The sequence below is a fragment of the Leucopleurus acutus genome, assembly GCF_964270905.1.
Source record: "Leucopleurus acutus genome assembly, chromosome: 3".
Lineage (NCBI taxonomy): Eukaryota > Metazoa > Chordata > Mammalia > Artiodactyla > Delphinidae > Leucopleurus > Leucopleurus acutus.
The window spans coordinates 111793658-111811930 of NC_139145.1; the positions used below are offsets into that span (position 1 = coordinate 111793658).

The 18273-nt window shown below is 33.5% G+C and overlaps 1 protein-coding gene across 3 annotated transcripts in view; it reads left to right on the plus strand.

The window, feature by feature from the left end:
• The window catches only part of SSBP2 (single stranded DNA binding protein 2), a gene marked incomplete at its 3' end in the record, with an annotated part of 295732 nt that overhangs the window by 245823 nt on the left and 31636 nt on the right, over nucleotides 1–18273 (plus strand). For all 3 annotated transcript variants that reach the window (XM_082837009.1, XM_082837010.1, XM_082837008.1), the window contains exons 7-10: nucleotides 3463–3529; nucleotides 4252–4322; nucleotides 11347–11414; nucleotides 14996–15044. In XM_082837009.1, coding sequence (XP_082693135.1) covers nucleotides 3463–3529; nucleotides 4252–4322; nucleotides 11347–11414; nucleotides 14996–15044 — 255 coding nt within the window. The remainder of the gene's footprint in view (nucleotides 1–3462; nucleotides 3530–4251; nucleotides 4323–11346; nucleotides 11415–14995; nucleotides 15045–18273) is intronic.

Genomic DNA, 18273 nt, shown 5'->3' on the forward strand with positions numbered 1-18273 from the left:
CAAAAAAGAAAAAGGAATCCAAACACAACATTAAAGATAGTCATCAGATCACAAGAGAACAAAAGTGGAAGGGAATAAAAAGACCTACAGAAACAAATCCAAAACAATTAACAAAATGGCAATAAGAACATACATATCAGTAATTACCTTAAATATAAATGGATTAGTGCTCCAACCAAAACACATTGACTAGCTGAATGGATACAGAAACAAGACCTGTATATATGCTCTCTATAGGACACCCACTTCAGATCTAGGGACACATACAGAATGAAAGTGAGGGGATGGAAAAAGGTATTCCATACAAATGGAAATCAAAAGAAAGCTGGAGTAGCAATACTAATATCAGACAAAACAGACTTTGAAATAAAGACTATTACAAGAGACAAGGACACTACGTAATGATCAAGAGATCAATCCAAGAAGAAGATATAACAATTGTAAATATACATACACCAAAAATAGGAGCACCTCAATATATAAGGCAAACACTAACAGCCATAAAAGGAGAAATTGACAGTAACACAGTAATAGTGGGGGACTTTAACACCCCACTTTCATCAATGGACAGATCATCCAGGCAGAAAATCAGTAAGGAAATCCAGGCTTTAAATGACACATTAGACCAGATGGACTTAATTGATATTTATGCATTCCATCTGAAAGCAGCAGAATATACAGTCTTCTCAAGTGCACATAGAATATTCTCCAGGATAGATCACATACTGGTCCATAAAGCAAGCCTTGGTAAATTTAAGAAAATTGAACTCATATTAAGCATCTTTTCCAACCACAATGCTATGAGATTACAAGTCAGCAGCAAGAAAAAAACTGTAAAAATTTGTAAAACTGTAAAAATTGGTAGGAATCCACCTGCCAATGCCGGGGACACAGGTTCGATCCCTGGCCCGGGAAGATTCCACATGCCACAGAGCAGCTAAGACTGTGCACCACAACTACTGAGCCTGTGCTCTAGAGCCCGCGAGCCACAACTACTGAGCCCGCATGCCACAACTACTGAAGCCCACGCACCTAGAGCCCATGTTCTGCAACAAGAGAAGCCACCACGATGAGAAGCCCGTGCACCACAACAAACAGTAGCCCCTGCTCACCACAACTAGAGAAAGCCCACGCACAGCAACAAAGACCCAACACAGCCAAAAATAAATAAAATTAATTGAAAAAAAATATCAGAACAGAAATAGAGACAAAGAAAACAATAGAAAAGATCAATGAAACTAAAAGCTGGTTCTTTGAAAAGATAAAATTGATACACCTTTAGCCAGACTCATCAAGAAAAAGGAGAGGGCTCAAGTCATTAAAATAAGAAGTGAAAAAGGTTTGGAAGTCCTAGCCACTGAAATCAGAGAAGAAGAATAAAGAAAAGGAATCCAAGTTAGAAAAGAAGTAAAACTGTCACTGTTTGCAGATGACATGATAGTATACATAGAAAATCCTAAAGATGCTACCAGAAAACTACTAGAGCTCATCAATGAATTCACTAAAGTTGCAGGATATAAAATTAATACACAGAAATCTGTTGCATTTGTATACACTAAAAACAAAAGATCATAAAGAGAAATTAAGGAAATAATCCCATTTACCATCAAATCAAAAAGAATAAAATACCTAGGAATAAACCCACCTAAGGAGGTAAAACACAAACAGATGGAAAGGTATATATGCCACATTCTTGGATTGGAAGAATCAATGTTGTCAAAATAACTGCACTACCCTAGGCAACCTACTGATTCGGTGCAATTCCTATCAAATTACCAATGGCATTTTTGCAGATTTAGAACAAAAAAATCTTAAAATTTGTACGGAAACCCAAAAGACCCTGAATAGCCAAAGCAACCTTGAGAAAGAAAAGTAGAGGTGGAGGAATCAGGTTCCCTGACTTCAGACTATACTACAAAGCTACAGTAATCAAGACAGTATGGTACTGACACAAAGACAGAAAAATAGATCAATGGAGCAGGATAGAAAACACAGTCTCTTCAATAAGAGGTGCTGGGAAAACTGGACAGCTACATGCAAAATAATGAAATTAGAACATTCTCTAACACCATGCACGAAAATAAACTCAAAATGGATTAAAGACATAGATGTAAGATGGGATACTATAAAACTCTTAAAGGAAAACATAAGCAGAACACTCTTTGACATAAATTGCAGCAAAATCTTTTTGCATCCACCTCCTAGAGTAATGAAAATAAAAACAAAAAGAAACAAATGGACCTAGTTAAACTTAAAAGCTTTTGCACAGCAAAGGAAACCATAAACAAAACGAAAAGACAACCCCCAGAAAGGGAGAAAATATTTGCAAGTGATGTGACCAGCAAGGGATTAATCTCCAAAATATAGAAACAGCTCATGCAGCTCAGTATCAAAACAAACAAACAACCAATCAAAAAATGGACAGATCTAAATAGATATTTCTCCAAAGAAGACATACAGATGGCCAAGAGGCACATGAAAAGGTGCTAAACATTGCTAATTATTAGAGAAATGCAAATCAAAACTACAATGAGGTATCACCTCACATCAGTCAGAATGACCATCATCAAAAAGTCTACAAACAATAAATGCTAGAGAGGGTGTGGAGAAAAGGGAACCCTCCTACACTATTGGTGGGAATGTAAATTGGTACAGCCACTATGGAGAACACTGTGGAGGTTCCTCAAAAAACTAAAAATAGAGCTACCATATGATCCTGCAATCCCACTCCTGAGCATATATCCGGAGAAACCATACTTAGAAAAGATACATGCACCCCAGTGTTCATTGCAGCACTATTTACAGTAGCCAAGATATGGAAGCAACCTAAGCATCCATCAACAGATGAATGGATAAAGAAAATGTGGTACATATATACAGTGGACTCTTACTCAGCCATAAAAAAGAATGAAATAATGCCATTTGCAACAACATGGACAGACCTAGAGATTCTCATTCTAAGTGAAGTAGGTCAGAGAAAGACAAATGTCATATGATATTACTTATATGTGGTATCTTAAAAAATGATACAAATTAACTTATTTACAAACAGGAACAGACTCACAGACTTAGAAAACAAACTTATGGTTACCAAAGGGGAAAGCTGTGGGGGAGGGATAAATTAGTAGGTTGGGGTTAACATATACACACTACTATATATAAAATGATAATCAGCAAGGACCTACCGTATAGCACAGGAAACTCTACTCAATATTCTGTAACCACCTATATGGGAAAAGAATTTGAAAAAGAATAGATACATGTATACTTATAGCTAAATCACTTTGCTGCACACCTGAAACTAACACAACATTGTAAATCATATATATTCCAATAGAAAAAAAAATACATGTTGAAAAAAAAATCTTATGAAATACTTAGATGCACTCTGTAATTGTTACAGCACTTATTTTATAAATAGTTACAATATTCCTTTTTATTTTGTTTTACTAAATATGCTAGGCTCTTGGAGGTGTCCCAGGAAGTCAGCCATTACTTCCCAGTGGAATGGACCCAACTCGACAACAAGGTGACTAAAGTAAAAGTGAAATTGATGTGCAAAATCTCAAAGGAAATCCTGTATTTTCTAAGGAAGGTTTTATTTGTACAGATATTCCATAATTATATCAGTTGCATTTTTACAGGTAACGTGGCCAAGTAATTATCTTTTTAGCTAACTCTTAATTATGTGTGATAGTGAGGGCAGTGATAACATAAGGAACAGAATAATTAAATATCCAGAATCTGTATTTTAACTAGTAACTTCTAAAACCTCTTGTATAACTTCAAACAAGTGAGACTCAAAGTGATTGTATCACTCGTGATTTTCTCTGCCTTTTTCAGATAGAGAGGTTAGTCCACCAGAAAGATAAGCAGGAGGAAAGAGGATGCTATGCAATAAGTAACTTACTTGGTAGTTTAACAAACCCAATAATCAGAGCTGTTTAGGTACCACAAATATGTATGGCTCTATTATACTATTCCAAGAGAAAGAAAAAGGAGGAAATGGTGTGAGAGATGTAATTCAACACAGAATAGGAAGAACATTTCAATTTCAAGACATTAATGGAGAGTGTGGGTAAGTAGTGATAAGAGGTAGAAAACTGGCCATGGAAGCCAAGATGAGGTGATGTCAATAACTCAGTCCTTAGTAAATAAGATGTGACACCAGGCAGAGAGGAGGCTATAGCCTCCGGTTTAGCACTCATGCTCATTACATTGCTAATATCGTCATACTTTTTTTCTTTTTAGGACATCCAAATATGGGTGGGCCAATGCAGAGAATGACGCCTCCAAGAGGAATGGTGCCCTTAGGACCACAGGTAAATAAATAATCAGTGCAGGAAGCTAGAGGCTGAGTTTTTTGCCTTCATCTTATACAAACAAACTGTATTATTTGCTGGCTTCTAGTATATACATTAAAGGCTTAATAACATGGTTGTTAGGCTCTTGAGGACATATCTATGACATGTCCAAATTGATGTAACAACAAACCACATTTTAACAGGTGCTACACATATGCCTTTGTTACATTGGAGAAAACACATTGTGTAGAAATACATTATAGTAATTATTATTAAAAATGATAACTATTACCCTTTTGTTAGTTCTGTTGAGGAAATATAAAAAATTATAGTAATTATTATAAAAGATAACTAAGATAAGTTAAATAAAACCTAGTTGACTGAATTAAATAGAATAAGCAGCATAAAATATATTTCTAAATCTTTTAAAGAATGCCATTGACTATTATATACTACCATATTTCTTTACAGAATATGAAATCAATAGAGAACCTTTTAGAAATAAACACTGAAATGGGTCTTACTGAACATGCATAATACTATCAGTATACATTAGATGTTAGCCTACTTCTGTATCAAAATTTCCCAGAAGTATACACCAAGATTGAACCTATTCAGCTATTGATGACATTTTTAAGTATGCTGCTCCAGGATATCACTTATTTTAGCTAAAACATCCCTCTGTCTCTCTTGGGAAAACTGCATGGGGTAGAAACTAATGTTGTAATGTTATATTTCAAAGAAACTAATTCAGAATTCCGAATTTTAAATTTCTTCCTCAAAGGTCAGAGGTTAGTGTATCATAACATTGGTTAAAAGAATGAATTGATTTACTTTCTTTATTCTTTCCAAGAACAGACTTTATAAGTGATAGTTTTAGGAGCTTGTTTCATGTATCTGCTTTAAAAATGTTAAGTATTTTGTTGTGTACCCAAACGAGTCAGAGAATTAAGAATCTAACACCCATTGGTCTTAAGCTTTTTTCAGCTTAAGACCAATGTAGTGAAGAGGGATAGTAGTTATCTATTGGAATAATTGAATTCCTAGAAGAAATATATATAATTTGATTCTCAGGTAAATGTGACTTAGACCAAGGAGTTACTGCCAACATGTAATAATATACAGTTGACCCTTGAATAACATGGGAGTTAGGGGTACCAAACCACTGCACAGTCGAAAATCCCGGTATAACTTTTGACTCCCTAAAACTTAACTAATAGCCTACTGTTAACTGGAAGCCTTACCGATAACATACGTAGTCAATTAACACATGTTTTATATATTGTTTGTATTATATACTGTATTCTTACAATAAGGTAAGCTAGAGAAAAGAAAATGTTATTACAGAACTCATAAGAAAATACATTTACAGTACTGCACTATATTTTTCGATACCGTAAGTTTATATCATCTGTTTATAAGATGAATCATCTGTCAGCATCTTCATCAATGTTGTCTTAAATGATACAAAACACTGTAGATATTACATATATTTCTAACACGGGACATCAAAAATGAAAAGATCATGTGAAAAAAATTCCTATTTATTTACAAGTATAACAATTCATGCATTGATAACAAAGAAGCAGCAATATGATAGCTTTATGGTAAACTAGCGTAATAATCAATGATTGCTTCATCATAGCCTATCCTATACACTAATGAATGAATCATTATAACATTTTTAAGGCATACAGTATTACAGTCATATTCACAATACAGTATTGTAAACATTGTTACATTTTTTTAAACCACTTACATGTGATGATAGACTGATACATAGTTTCTCCTGTTGGGGTTGGTGGCAGGGGGAAGAGGGAGAGAGAGAGAGAGAGGCACATACTGTATAGTAATGTAGTTCTTTGAAAGCAAAATTATAAAACAGTAAGAAAACACATTATTAATTTTATATTACATACCACTCCCCTTATGCTTATATAAGGATAGACTTATGTCTACATGTATTTTATGCGTTCATGACATACCTAACTTTTTCTTAATTTTTTAGATATTTCTAGGCTATGTGGTTCATCTGCAAGTTTTTTCAAATTGTCACAAATCTACAAAAAATTTTCCAATAGTGTATTTATTGAAAATAATCCACGTATAAGTGGACTGGAACAATTCAAACCCATGTTGTTCAAGGGTCAACTGTATATATAAACTGTATTGGGACATGAAGCACAAATTTTTCAGAGATACCATATTACATGATAAGAAAAAGTGTTATGTAAATATTTGTGGGATCTTCAAAGTCATAAAAAACCCATTTCTTTTATTTAGGCTCAGTTATTTTCTATGTATTTTCTTAAGATCTTATAAAACCCTAATTTAGATATTTAAATTATTTTTTCCTATTTCTACTCATGTTAAGGATGATGATTTTTATGACCAACCATCATTAATCTATTAATGGCAGTTAGAATTTATAAGATCTGTAGGATATTTCACTGAATGAATATACTTTTAGTCTTTAATGAGCTAAGCCAACCAGTTTAGCTATATACAACTTGAAGGATTTTTTTCCTCAAAAGATTTTCGTAACAGATGCATTTTAAATATACATCAAAAGTTGATGCCTGTAATTTATTCTTCATTCAGTTCTCTTACTTTTCAGCTAGCTGCTCTTTGAGTTTTTGTCATTGCAGACCAATATTTTCAATACTTTTAAAAATTAGAGTCTGATTTGAGTCAGTTTTGCAGTGTTTGAAAGATGAACCAATGCTCACCTAAGCTGTATGAATACTTAGATCTCATTTGAAAATGCAGAAGTAAAAAGCATATTGGTCTTTATATTTTATAAATATCTAGCCAAATATGTATGTGTTTTGTGTTATAAGTAAATTATGACAGAAAGTAAGAAAACATTTCTGGGGAGTAATTGTTTATTGAAGAGTTTAACTAAGTTTATCATATAAGTATGAATTCTTTTCATTTTCACACCCAAAGAGAGTAGTTTATTTCTTCCATTTGGATTAATATCATTGCTATCTATTTCTTTATAATTTGGAGGAAGTAAAGTGTTTTGGTATGAATTTACCTCAGAAACCAGAAATACCTACAACAACTTTTAAAATCACAGTATATAAGTATAAAAGGTTAAAGTAAATTATTTATAAATATCATGTACTTAAATGAAAATAGGAATCATATTCATATGAATGGTATAATAGGTAAAAAGTGAAGTAAAATTATTTGAATTAAGGGATTCTTGTAAGGTATTTACTCATAACACCTGGTATATGTAACATGGATTTGAACTGGGAGCTTTATAATAAAAGTTAGCTGTGTTTCTTAAATAATAGAAAAACAACTGTCATGACAGATATTTAATCCTATGGATGCTACTCAAGAACAGAATGTGTCTGCTTTTTTTGTATCCAAATTATAGAAACAGTCTCTTGAATATTGTTTCTAGCTTTATGCAAAATAAAATACATACCTCCTTTGTATCATAGATATGAGATATATAGATATTATGTATCATAATATCATAGATATTATTTCCACAATTTTTTCAGCTTAGGACCAGTGTGGTGAAGACGGACAGTAGTTATCTATTGGAATAATTGAATTCCTAGAAGAAATATATATAATTTGATTCTCAGACAATGCTGATGTAGGCAAAGTGCACACCTAGAACATAGTAAATATGTGATTAAAACCTACTGCATGGATGAAGAAATAAAACTTTGCTCCAAATGCTGGCATATTTTTTCCACCCCTTAATCTATTTTAAATCTACGTTCAGTAGTAATACATGATTTTTAGATTGATATCAGTATCCTTTCAATAGAAAAGCAGAATTATCTGCTTAATCAAGAAAAATGTCTTCCCTAATGCCATATTTGAAGTAATTTTTCTACTTGGCTTTTATAATAAGGTATACTTAGCTTGTCTGTGTTCTTAGGCTCAGCAGGTACCATATGATTAACAGAAAAATTCAACAAGACTGTCCAACTAGTTCTAATTCCTCTAGAAATCTGAAGGATAAAAGAGTTATATACAAGTAGAAACATATCATGATTTCCAAATCAAATACTTGGAGTGGAGAAATAGTGAGATGGAAATATATGATAGGCTCTCATGTAAAGAGAGAGTAAACTAATTCTGTATTTTCAAATTTAAGATGGGAAGTGGAATTTAACTCAGTATGGGGAAGAACTTGCTAGAAATTAAACTGCCCAGTCATGGAAAAACTCTTTATAAACTTTCCAAGCAGAGTCTGAACAGCCCTTTTGTCAGGAGCGTTGCATTGGGAGAGAGATTAAACCAGATGGAATTGTATAGTTGCCATCAGCTTTAAAATTCAGTGATTCGAAATTAGCTCTTCACATTCTGCCTTTGTTACCAGTTAGAAAGCTAGTTGTTATTCTAGCTTATCTTCCTGTTCTCTATATGCTTCAGATTCTTCACAAAATGAAAATATTTTGTAAGTCTATCAAAATATGTGTTGGATAATTTCTTACTCATTTCCTATGACACTTGTGCACTGTCATACTTGAGCACTGGATGCACAAAGATGAGTAATACAGACTCTACCTTCAGGTACTTATTCTTTAGCAGGAGATTCAGATACATAAAGAAAAACTATTAGGCAGTAGGAAAAAAGTCAAGAAAAGAAATACGTGTACTCTGTCAGGGAGTCACTATGTCAAAAGCATGTTAGGGTTGAGGGCTCAAGGGAAAATGAGAAGACTCATTTAAGTCAGTCCCTTATTAACAGTGATAAGAGTTAACAGCTACAGTTTTTGAGCACCAGGTATCATGCTTTTAATGCACGAAGCACTTTAATATGCGTTTTGTGTGATTTCATTTTTCCTCCAACAAGCTTATAAGAGAGATGATATTTTCACTTTACAGATAAGGAAATAAAGGTTGAGCAGATCATTGGGAGAATCATTGGCCCACAATCACACATACAGAAAGAGGAGCAGAGGAAACAGGGCAGGGGCAAGAGAGATTCAAACCAGTATCTTTCCATGTCCAGAACTAGAAGGAAAACTAACATTTTCCTTGATAAAACACAGACCACCTAAGATCAAAAATGAGGAGCAACCTTTTGTGTGAAGAATTTCTATTATACTCTACCATTCAGATTTCATTCCCAGTGACTAACTTTCTTCTCAGAGACTCCTTGGTAATACTGCTGCTGCCACCCCCATGCTTGTTCCAGAGGTTAAGAGAAATAGCTATCTCTTTAACCAGTGACTCAAGTGTGGATAGACACCATTCTCTTATCCCATAGCATACACAATTGAGATGTTTAAATAAGATTTCTTGAAATTAAAAGTAAATAAAAAATGAGAAGAGCATGTAATTAGGTAATTTATTTACAAACTGTGGCTTACTCTCTGGAGTTAACAGACCTTCTCTCATTGAATATTTCCTTGTCATCTTAGCACCTACTACACAGAAGGCCATAGCAGATGAGTTATCATGAGTGTAAAAGCATACTGCATGTTTCTGAACCACAAGAAATTCAGCAGTCTGGAGGGTATAGTTGGGAGTAGGGGAAGAAGGTAAATATTATAGGAAATGGGGGCAGGAAATATAGGCTAGAGCTGATCTGTGAATAACACCATAGACCCATGCTGAAGTACAGACTTTATTTGATAGGCAGTGTGGGGCATCATGGCTTTTAAGTGACATAAATAGGACTGAGTTTAAGAAGCACAGTTCTGGAGGCAGTATGGAGAATAGATGGGGAAGGGGAGAGGCTAAGTCAGAGAGACTAACTAAGACAGTACAGTAGTCTCGGTAAATGACAGAGATGAGTGATACGAAGGAGGGCAGTATTGCAAGAGCTATTTTACAGGTAGAATCAATAGACTTTGGTAACTTGACTGGATATGGAAATTGAAATAAAAGGAAGAAATATCAAGCTCTCAGAGGTTCTTAGCCTGGACTGCTGCATAGAAGGTGACGCCACAGAACTGACTGAGGAAGGCAATATAAAGAACACAGCTGTGAGAAGATAAAATTGAGGTTACCTTTAGGTATGTTGAGTGTGAAATGGTATCCAGATAGAAACAGCTGATATGAAGTTCAACATATGAGTTATCTAAGAGCTTAGGAGAGACATCATGACAAAATAGATTTGAAATTCCTAACATATAAATAATTGTTGAACTAATGGTAGCAGGTAAGAGTACCCATAAATGTGTATTTATTTAAAAGAATACTGTGGCTAGAACTTGGGAAAAAGCAACACTTTCAAGAGCTAGCAAAACAAAAGGAGCCAGCAAAGGAGATTGAAGAAGAGTGATCAGAAATGTTGGAGGAATAGGTGGTGTCAGAAAACCGAGCACGAAAGTAGTTGATGATGTCAAAATATATTAATATGATAATGTTAAAAGTAGTCTTTTGGCCCTTGTGGAAACTAAACTAAGCTAAGCTGATATGCATGTTAAAACATTAAAATGTTTTTATCCTTTGAATGCACATAATAGATATTGACAGAAGCCTGTTGAGTCATATAATTCACACATACATATTTGAAGTATACTTTAGTGTTCATATATTTTTGTGTATCTGTATATTTGTACATTTCTCTCTTGGATATATTATTTTGTGAACAGAAGTTTGTATTCCACTTTCTTATGCTGGATTCACCTATTTGTTTTCAGACTTTATGTAATTTTTCTGAGTCAGACAATTTCAAACATGTTGACTAAGTCCTTTCTTTAAAAACAGAGTCTGGGATTTATGAAATGTTTTGTTTGAAAAAGTTCACTGTTGTACAGATATCAGGAAATTAATAAAGATATGTTGAATATTATAATTGCAACTATACCTTAATCACTTAACATGCTCCAATGACTGTACATATTCATGTAGTTTTTAAAAGGCACAAACCAAAGTAATTGTTAAAATAGAAGCAAAAGTACAAGAGTGGACCCTTCTGAGAATGAATTGCACAGGCCTTATCCCATCAGGAGTTATGTAGGGAAATCATTAACCTGCTCTCCTTTCTTTCCCCCCTCCTCTTTGGTTTTGTTTTTTTGTTTTGTGGTAGTCTGACCCTTGGTTATCATTACAGAACTATGGAGGTGCAATGAGACCCCCACTGAATGCTTTAGGTGGCCCTGGAATGCCTGGAATGAACATGTAAGCAAAATGCTATATTATCCTGTAAAGTGTTCTCTTTTCTGTCTTCTGAAGTCACATCAATTTGTAACACAATTTAAGCTCAATTTCTGTGTAGTATAAAATGAAACTGTAGTATAAATGGACTGAACATGAGCTGTAGCATTTGCTTCATTTTCACAACATATTCTCCATGTTTTTCTTCCTTCCCTTGCAACCCTTAATTTTTTTCCATTTTCAAATGCCAACTTTTAGCCTGATTTTCATGTTTATCATAAAAATGAGTCTTTTATAAATAAGCACATAATATTTATGTAGTCCATACAAAAGTATGAAGAGATGATGACGCCAGGACCATGACTTGACTTTACAGAAGTAGATGATGGAATATCGTTCATTTTAACACATATAGCATGATTCCTATGAGTTTTAAATTCTTATAAATATATATATATGTCTTTACTTTTGCTTTGTTGGGACCATTGTTAACCCAGGAAGAAGTCTCTCTGGTAGTTTCTTCTTTATTAAAGAACTTTCCATAGTATACTTTCTTTTGAAAATTCAAAATATACTTAGGGAGTAAACTAACAGTTTTTTTTGTTTTTTGTACTGAAAGGGCCTTTCAAGCCCAAAGAGAGTAGTTGCTTCTATCAGCCAATATAATGCAATTTGTTAAGGAATTTTTATTTATTTTTCATTATCTTACTAGCCCTCAAAGTTCCATATACACCCAGAACTTGTAAATGACTTTCATTAATTGATTAGAGGATCCAATTCCATGATGTAGCCTAAAGAAAATTTATCAGAAATAATGAAACAGCTCTATATAGGGTTCTGGGTAGTCTCCTCTAATATATTTCCCATTAGTCCATGTTTTGGTTACCTACCTATCAAATTAAACAACTCTACCATCATTTAATAGCATTGAATATATACTGAGGTGAGCTCTTTTGATGTACATAGGGATTTGTTTAAGTTTCTGGAACCATTTTCATGGAAAGCAGTTTTGCCTAAAATAGAAAATAGGTTAATAGGTGGATACCAGCCAGGCTCAAAACTAACAGAACAAGGGGAAAAAGTAGGTCAAATTTTCCTATCATGTCTTCTTACTTTTAAAGTAAAAATGGATAGACATAAAGTCTGACTTTTCTTAAATTCCTCAAAGGTTTAGGCTTATTAATGGTTTCTACAAAAAGGAGTGATATCTTGTGCTTACATCAAAAGCTGAAACTCTTAACAATAGGATTTAGATACATATAAAATTTACCTACCTAAGATTCTGACTTTAAAATAGAATGCCTTTTAAAGAATAATTTTGAATACTATGTATAGAGGTAAGGAGTATACATTTTGAATGCTATGATCAACCCAAAATTCTCTTTAAATGTTAAGAATGTATCTAATATCATTTTGTAGTGATGTGGTTGACTTTAGATCAACACAGTTTTGCTAGTATAGAGGAAAGTTATTCTCATATGACTATTAAGAGACTCAAATAGCTTAAAATTGTCTCATTCCTTTCTCACATACATTTAAACAGATACATAAGGGTACATTTAATTCCCTAGACTATGGAGACTAAAAGTATGGCTAAAAATTTCAAATGATTATTTTTGTTCATGTTTGGGTTTCTCATTTAAATATACCCAGATATTTTAAAATATTTTTATTACATAATATTTTACTATTTATATAATATCTGTTTTTTAAAGAGCCTTTAAGCTTTACAGACTCAAATTTCCATTATTTGTTACTGTTGACTGTTATTTGGAGTCTTATACCATTTTCAGTTTTCTATAAATTAGGATTCAAGGACAATGAAATCACAAATATTTCCCTCTAACAGGGAAAGTTCTGAAGTATGGAAGGTCCAACCAGAGAGACTTATTCTCTTATTGATATTGGCCCCAAGAAAGCAAAAGTGAATTTAACAATAAAACATATTATTGTCTCCATTGTACTCAATAAATTTTATTGAAATTCACTTCATAATTTATTATTGTTAAAACAAACTAAATCTTACTATATTATGGCAAGTAAGTATTTCTAACTGGAATTATGGCTCCCTTCATGTCACTGTTTTACATGTTTAGCACATTAATTTAACATTAAACAAATTTTTAACTAACAAAATTATTTTATATTTAATATCTCTTATTCATACAGCCCTTGTTTAAACATAATATTTCAAAATATGAGATTGTCTGCATGTTGTTGCATACAAATTTTTCCCATGATTTGGATATATAGTATATTTTTATGTTGTTTTAAGATAAATATTTTCCAGTTTCTTTACTGTGTTTTATTTAACATCAAACAAGTCAAGTGTTTTACTTGATCAGCGTATATCCTATGCTTTACCTCAGTTTCTGTCCATTAAGACACTGAATCCTGTATGTAAAATCACCTTTCCAAAGTGTTCCAGTAACTAATTGTAAAGTCCTCATCATTATCGTAGAGAGGAACTATTTCCAGAGACAATACACGTGCCCCTCACCTTCTCCCTATGCATGATACTTTGACCAAGTCCGTTCTGGTCAAAAGGGGACTTGCACTTGGGCATCCTAATAGAGCCTAAGGACACAATTTTTCATGCCCTTCCCTGCTGTTTACATTCCTGGGGAACCCCAAAATAATACCCAGAACAGTTCTAAATATTCCAAGCAAACATGGGTAATATAGCTAACTTGGATAGCCTCTATCTAGCATTTAGAACTTTAGGTTTAAGGTCCCTAGAATAAGAATCAGGGGACTTTTTTTAAATTAAAAAATGTCACAGTGTTTTCATTGAGATTAGAGGGAAAAGGGGAATTTTGAGTGACTCTAATTAGAGAAGACCTGCTGACAGTAGTCTACTTTTTATCAGGCAGTATATATTCAGGTACACTTAATACTAAAAAGCAAACGGACAAGAGATGTTTTTAATTTAATTAGGCATTAATTTTGTTTTAAAAGCTTTATGTCCTTTTAAGCTATAGAATAGGGAACATTCTCCCTCGCCCTAACATGAAGTAATATATTGACATACATTAGCATAAATTACCTCCTATTTTTCCACAAGATTTACCCTGGCCACTATCTTGAACTACAATTATGAAAACAAGAAATGTGTTTCCCTTGTTTAATAGTAACCAAATCATCACTAGCACCGAAAGATAGATTGATATATAGATGTATAAAGTAACATGATATTCTATGCAATTTTTTGAAGAGGAGGCAAATTTAGATACCTACTATGTACATTTATTCATTTGTAGCTTAAGAGCAATCATTTTATGTATAATGATATTTCACAAATAATTTCATTTTCATTTTGAATGATACATGCAGCACTTATTATTGTCACAATTATCTTTTATATTTATCTCATAATTAGTGATGAAGCTGTTTAAAACAGCTGTAAAACAGTGAAAGCTGTTTGGGGGAATGATAAAATTTTTGGATTTTAGAAATAAAGCTGTGAAAATATAAAGAGTAATTTCAGTGCTGAACTAGAACTGCATGGTAACTGAATTATAAATGTTTGTATTTTATGATGTTATTGCTTACTGTGAAACATTCAGAGCATCAGTTAAAATTTCATTTGTCATTTTGTCTTACAGGGGTCCTGGTGGTGGTAGACCTTGGCCAAACCCAACAAATGCCAACTCAGTGAGTATATGTATTTTTTTTCATTTTCTTTGCACTTTGTAGCATTTAACAACAAAAATCTGTTGCTTTTGAAAGCCCTGCAATTGGTTATATTAACCTTTTTTTTAAGAAATCATTCAAAAAATAAATTTTTATATGTTTTTAGAAAAATATGTATAACTTTTGAAATTATGTGATTTTTTTCACATCAAGGTCTAATGTAAACATGCATTCTATGTAGATTACCAGGCCCTCAAAAATAGAGGAGTAGTGTGATTTAAGCATACTCTACGGTAGCCTACATTTATCGTAAAATTTATCATATAATGAATTCACCTTCTAAAATAACTATAATAATTACTAAGTTGCCAAATAAAATCAATCTCAGTTATTATTATTATATTTGCTGTTCTGGTTATACCTATTTGCTCTCTCGCTGCCCCAAGAAGGAAGTACACATTTACCTTGTGCCTGTGGGCTAAACTGCCATCCTTACACTTTTATCTATGTATCTGACATCATGGGAATTTTCCTTACAAGTTTTGTGGCCATGATTTGACTGCGTAAATATTTTTGTCTCTTATTAATGTCACAAATATAGGCACAGGTTAAAAATTAAGCTTTCAATCTTAAAATTAATATCGATATGATTTTAAATTTAATGATCCTGGATATTTTTTTCTTGACTTTTGAAACCTTGAGTTCTTCAATCTGCGAGAGAGCTCTGCTCTGTACATTTGTGTAGTATGTGCACTGCACAAAGATGCCTGAGTCTAGGGAGTCAAAAGGAGGCTGAAATATAGCTGTTTTCCACTTGTGAAGTCTATGGATTCTGCCCAGAAGGGATGCCTTTTGCTAATATGCAGAGGTACCTTCACTGACTAGCAGTGGCCTTAATGCTAAATAAACATGAAACTGATTCAATGTTTAATGTTAGTTTAAACTTAAAGAAAATTTAAAGTGAGGTGTGGGTGGTATAGAAAGAATCATCCTAAATCCATTGCTATTCTAAAGCAGAAATCACTTTCTTCTCAATTAAGTAACTGTCATATTTTTAGAGAAAACATTTACTTTATATTATCTGCCTATCTCTTAGTTTCAATAGCTATTACAGTTGCTAATTAAATAATATTGTTTGGGGTGGAGAGAGTGATGTTGCTGCTTCCGTTTGGGTCTTCAGTTCACTATTTAAGTTCAACAAATCTTCTAAGATACCATTTTACCTGATTATGTTGTAATATGACTATCTTTTCTCCTCCAAATTTCTTTTAGTCTGCTTATATGCTTTTGACTAGGTCACATTTCTATTTGCCTCTTGTTACATATAACTTTCAGATTTCAAGATTTCACTTTTAAAAGGCATCTAACTAGCAGCTCAAGATACTGTCTTTGAACTCCCCATTAAAATACCTATAAAGGTGCAGAAAAACAATTTTTTAATAACAGTGAAAACTCTGCAAATCTTCTTATTGTCAGAATCTGGAAAGAATTTCTGTTATCTACATGTCTGATGAAACTGGGTTAAAAAGCACAATCGATGACCCACCTTAGCTAGTAAGCCTTCCTGCCTAGAAGCAAGAGGACCCTCTCTCCTTCCTCATTGCCAGCTCAGCCAGCCATCCCCTCCACTGCCCAACTCCTGCAGGACCTCCTTTTGTACGCTTATCTGGAGATACTATCCTCCAAAAGCTTCCTCCACCGAGGAAGGTGGGCAGGATATGATACTAAAGGTGGTGCATTGCGCCTAGCGGGTATGTTATCCAAGTGAAGAGTATTAGGTAGAGGCAGAGATGAGGAGAGAGTTATGCTTTCTGATCATTTTTAGTTTTTAGATACCTAAACAACTCTTGGGGATTTCACAGAGCCGAGCACGTGGATAGGAGAATGTACTGTATCAGGGCGGCAGCTCTGCATTATTTTAGACCCTGAGAAACACTAGGCGTTAGGGAAGGAGCTGTGCATATCAAACTACTGAACAACCGCTGTGAAATGGGCATTTGGCCAGCACACATGTAGGCACGTAATCAAGTTGAAAGCAGTCCCTTCTGTTAATATATACCACATATGGGTACACTTCCCCCCAAAGAATTTGAATAGGGAAAAGTTGTGAAGGAACACCTATACTTTTCTCTTTGGAAAAAGAAAGGAGTCATCATCCTGAGCACAGAAAGGAAAAGCATTCCTCTGAATATGACAGATTATGAGAAGAAAAAAACCAAAGACAACTGATGACTTTCTAGCAAAAAACATAAGGCTTACACGAAGCAAAGCAAAAGTATTAAAGAGAGATTCTTTTCCCCTAAACACCATTGATTATGTTGTAGTGACAATTTATCTGTATTATTTTGAATTCCAAGTTCTTTGGACTTTTTGTCCATATTTAAAATTACAAATACTTTTCATTTGGTATCAATACAGTAAGCCTCTGGCTCCTCAGAGCAGCACATTAAAGTGGCTGGCTGTTTTGTTTTTGTTGTTTCCAAATATGTTTTATATACTTTTTTTTCTTTTAAATACTTTGTGTTTCCTAAAAACAAAGACATCTTTCATAACCATAGTATAAGGATCAAAATTTAAAAATTAATATTGATGTAATCCATTTTCTAAGCTGTACACCTTATTTTGATTTCACCAGTTGCCCCAACAATATCCTTTGTAACAAAAGAAAATCCCAGTTCACTTGCTGCACTCATCTGGCATGTCTCTTTGTCTCCTTTAACCTGGAACAGGTCCCTTAACTTTTGTCTTTTGTAAACTTGGAGTTTTGTTGACTGCAAGCCAGTTATTTTGTAGAATGTCCCATAAGTTGATCTTGGCTGATGGTTCCTCATGATTAGATTCATGTTATATATATTTGGCAGGAATCCACAGAAGTAATTTTGTGATTTGCTCAGTGCATCATTTCAGGGGGCATAGGATGGTGATTTATCTATTACTTGTGATGTTAACTTTGATCACTTAGTTAGATGATGCTTGTTAGGTTTCTCCTAGCTTGTTAAATTACTATTTTTCCCTTTGTAATTTTCAACCTGTGAAGACATACTTTGACACTATCATAAAGATCCTACTTTAATCTGCTACTTTTAGTATCCATTGACGAATCTCGCCTGAATCGTTTTTTTGCTGTGTTGGTTGCCGAATGTCTATTTTCTAATTCTGTCTTTCCTTCTCCACTTATTAGTTGACTTTCTACTATAAGAGATTTTCTTTCTTCTCCAATCATTCATGTAATCCAAGGTACTCGTGGATT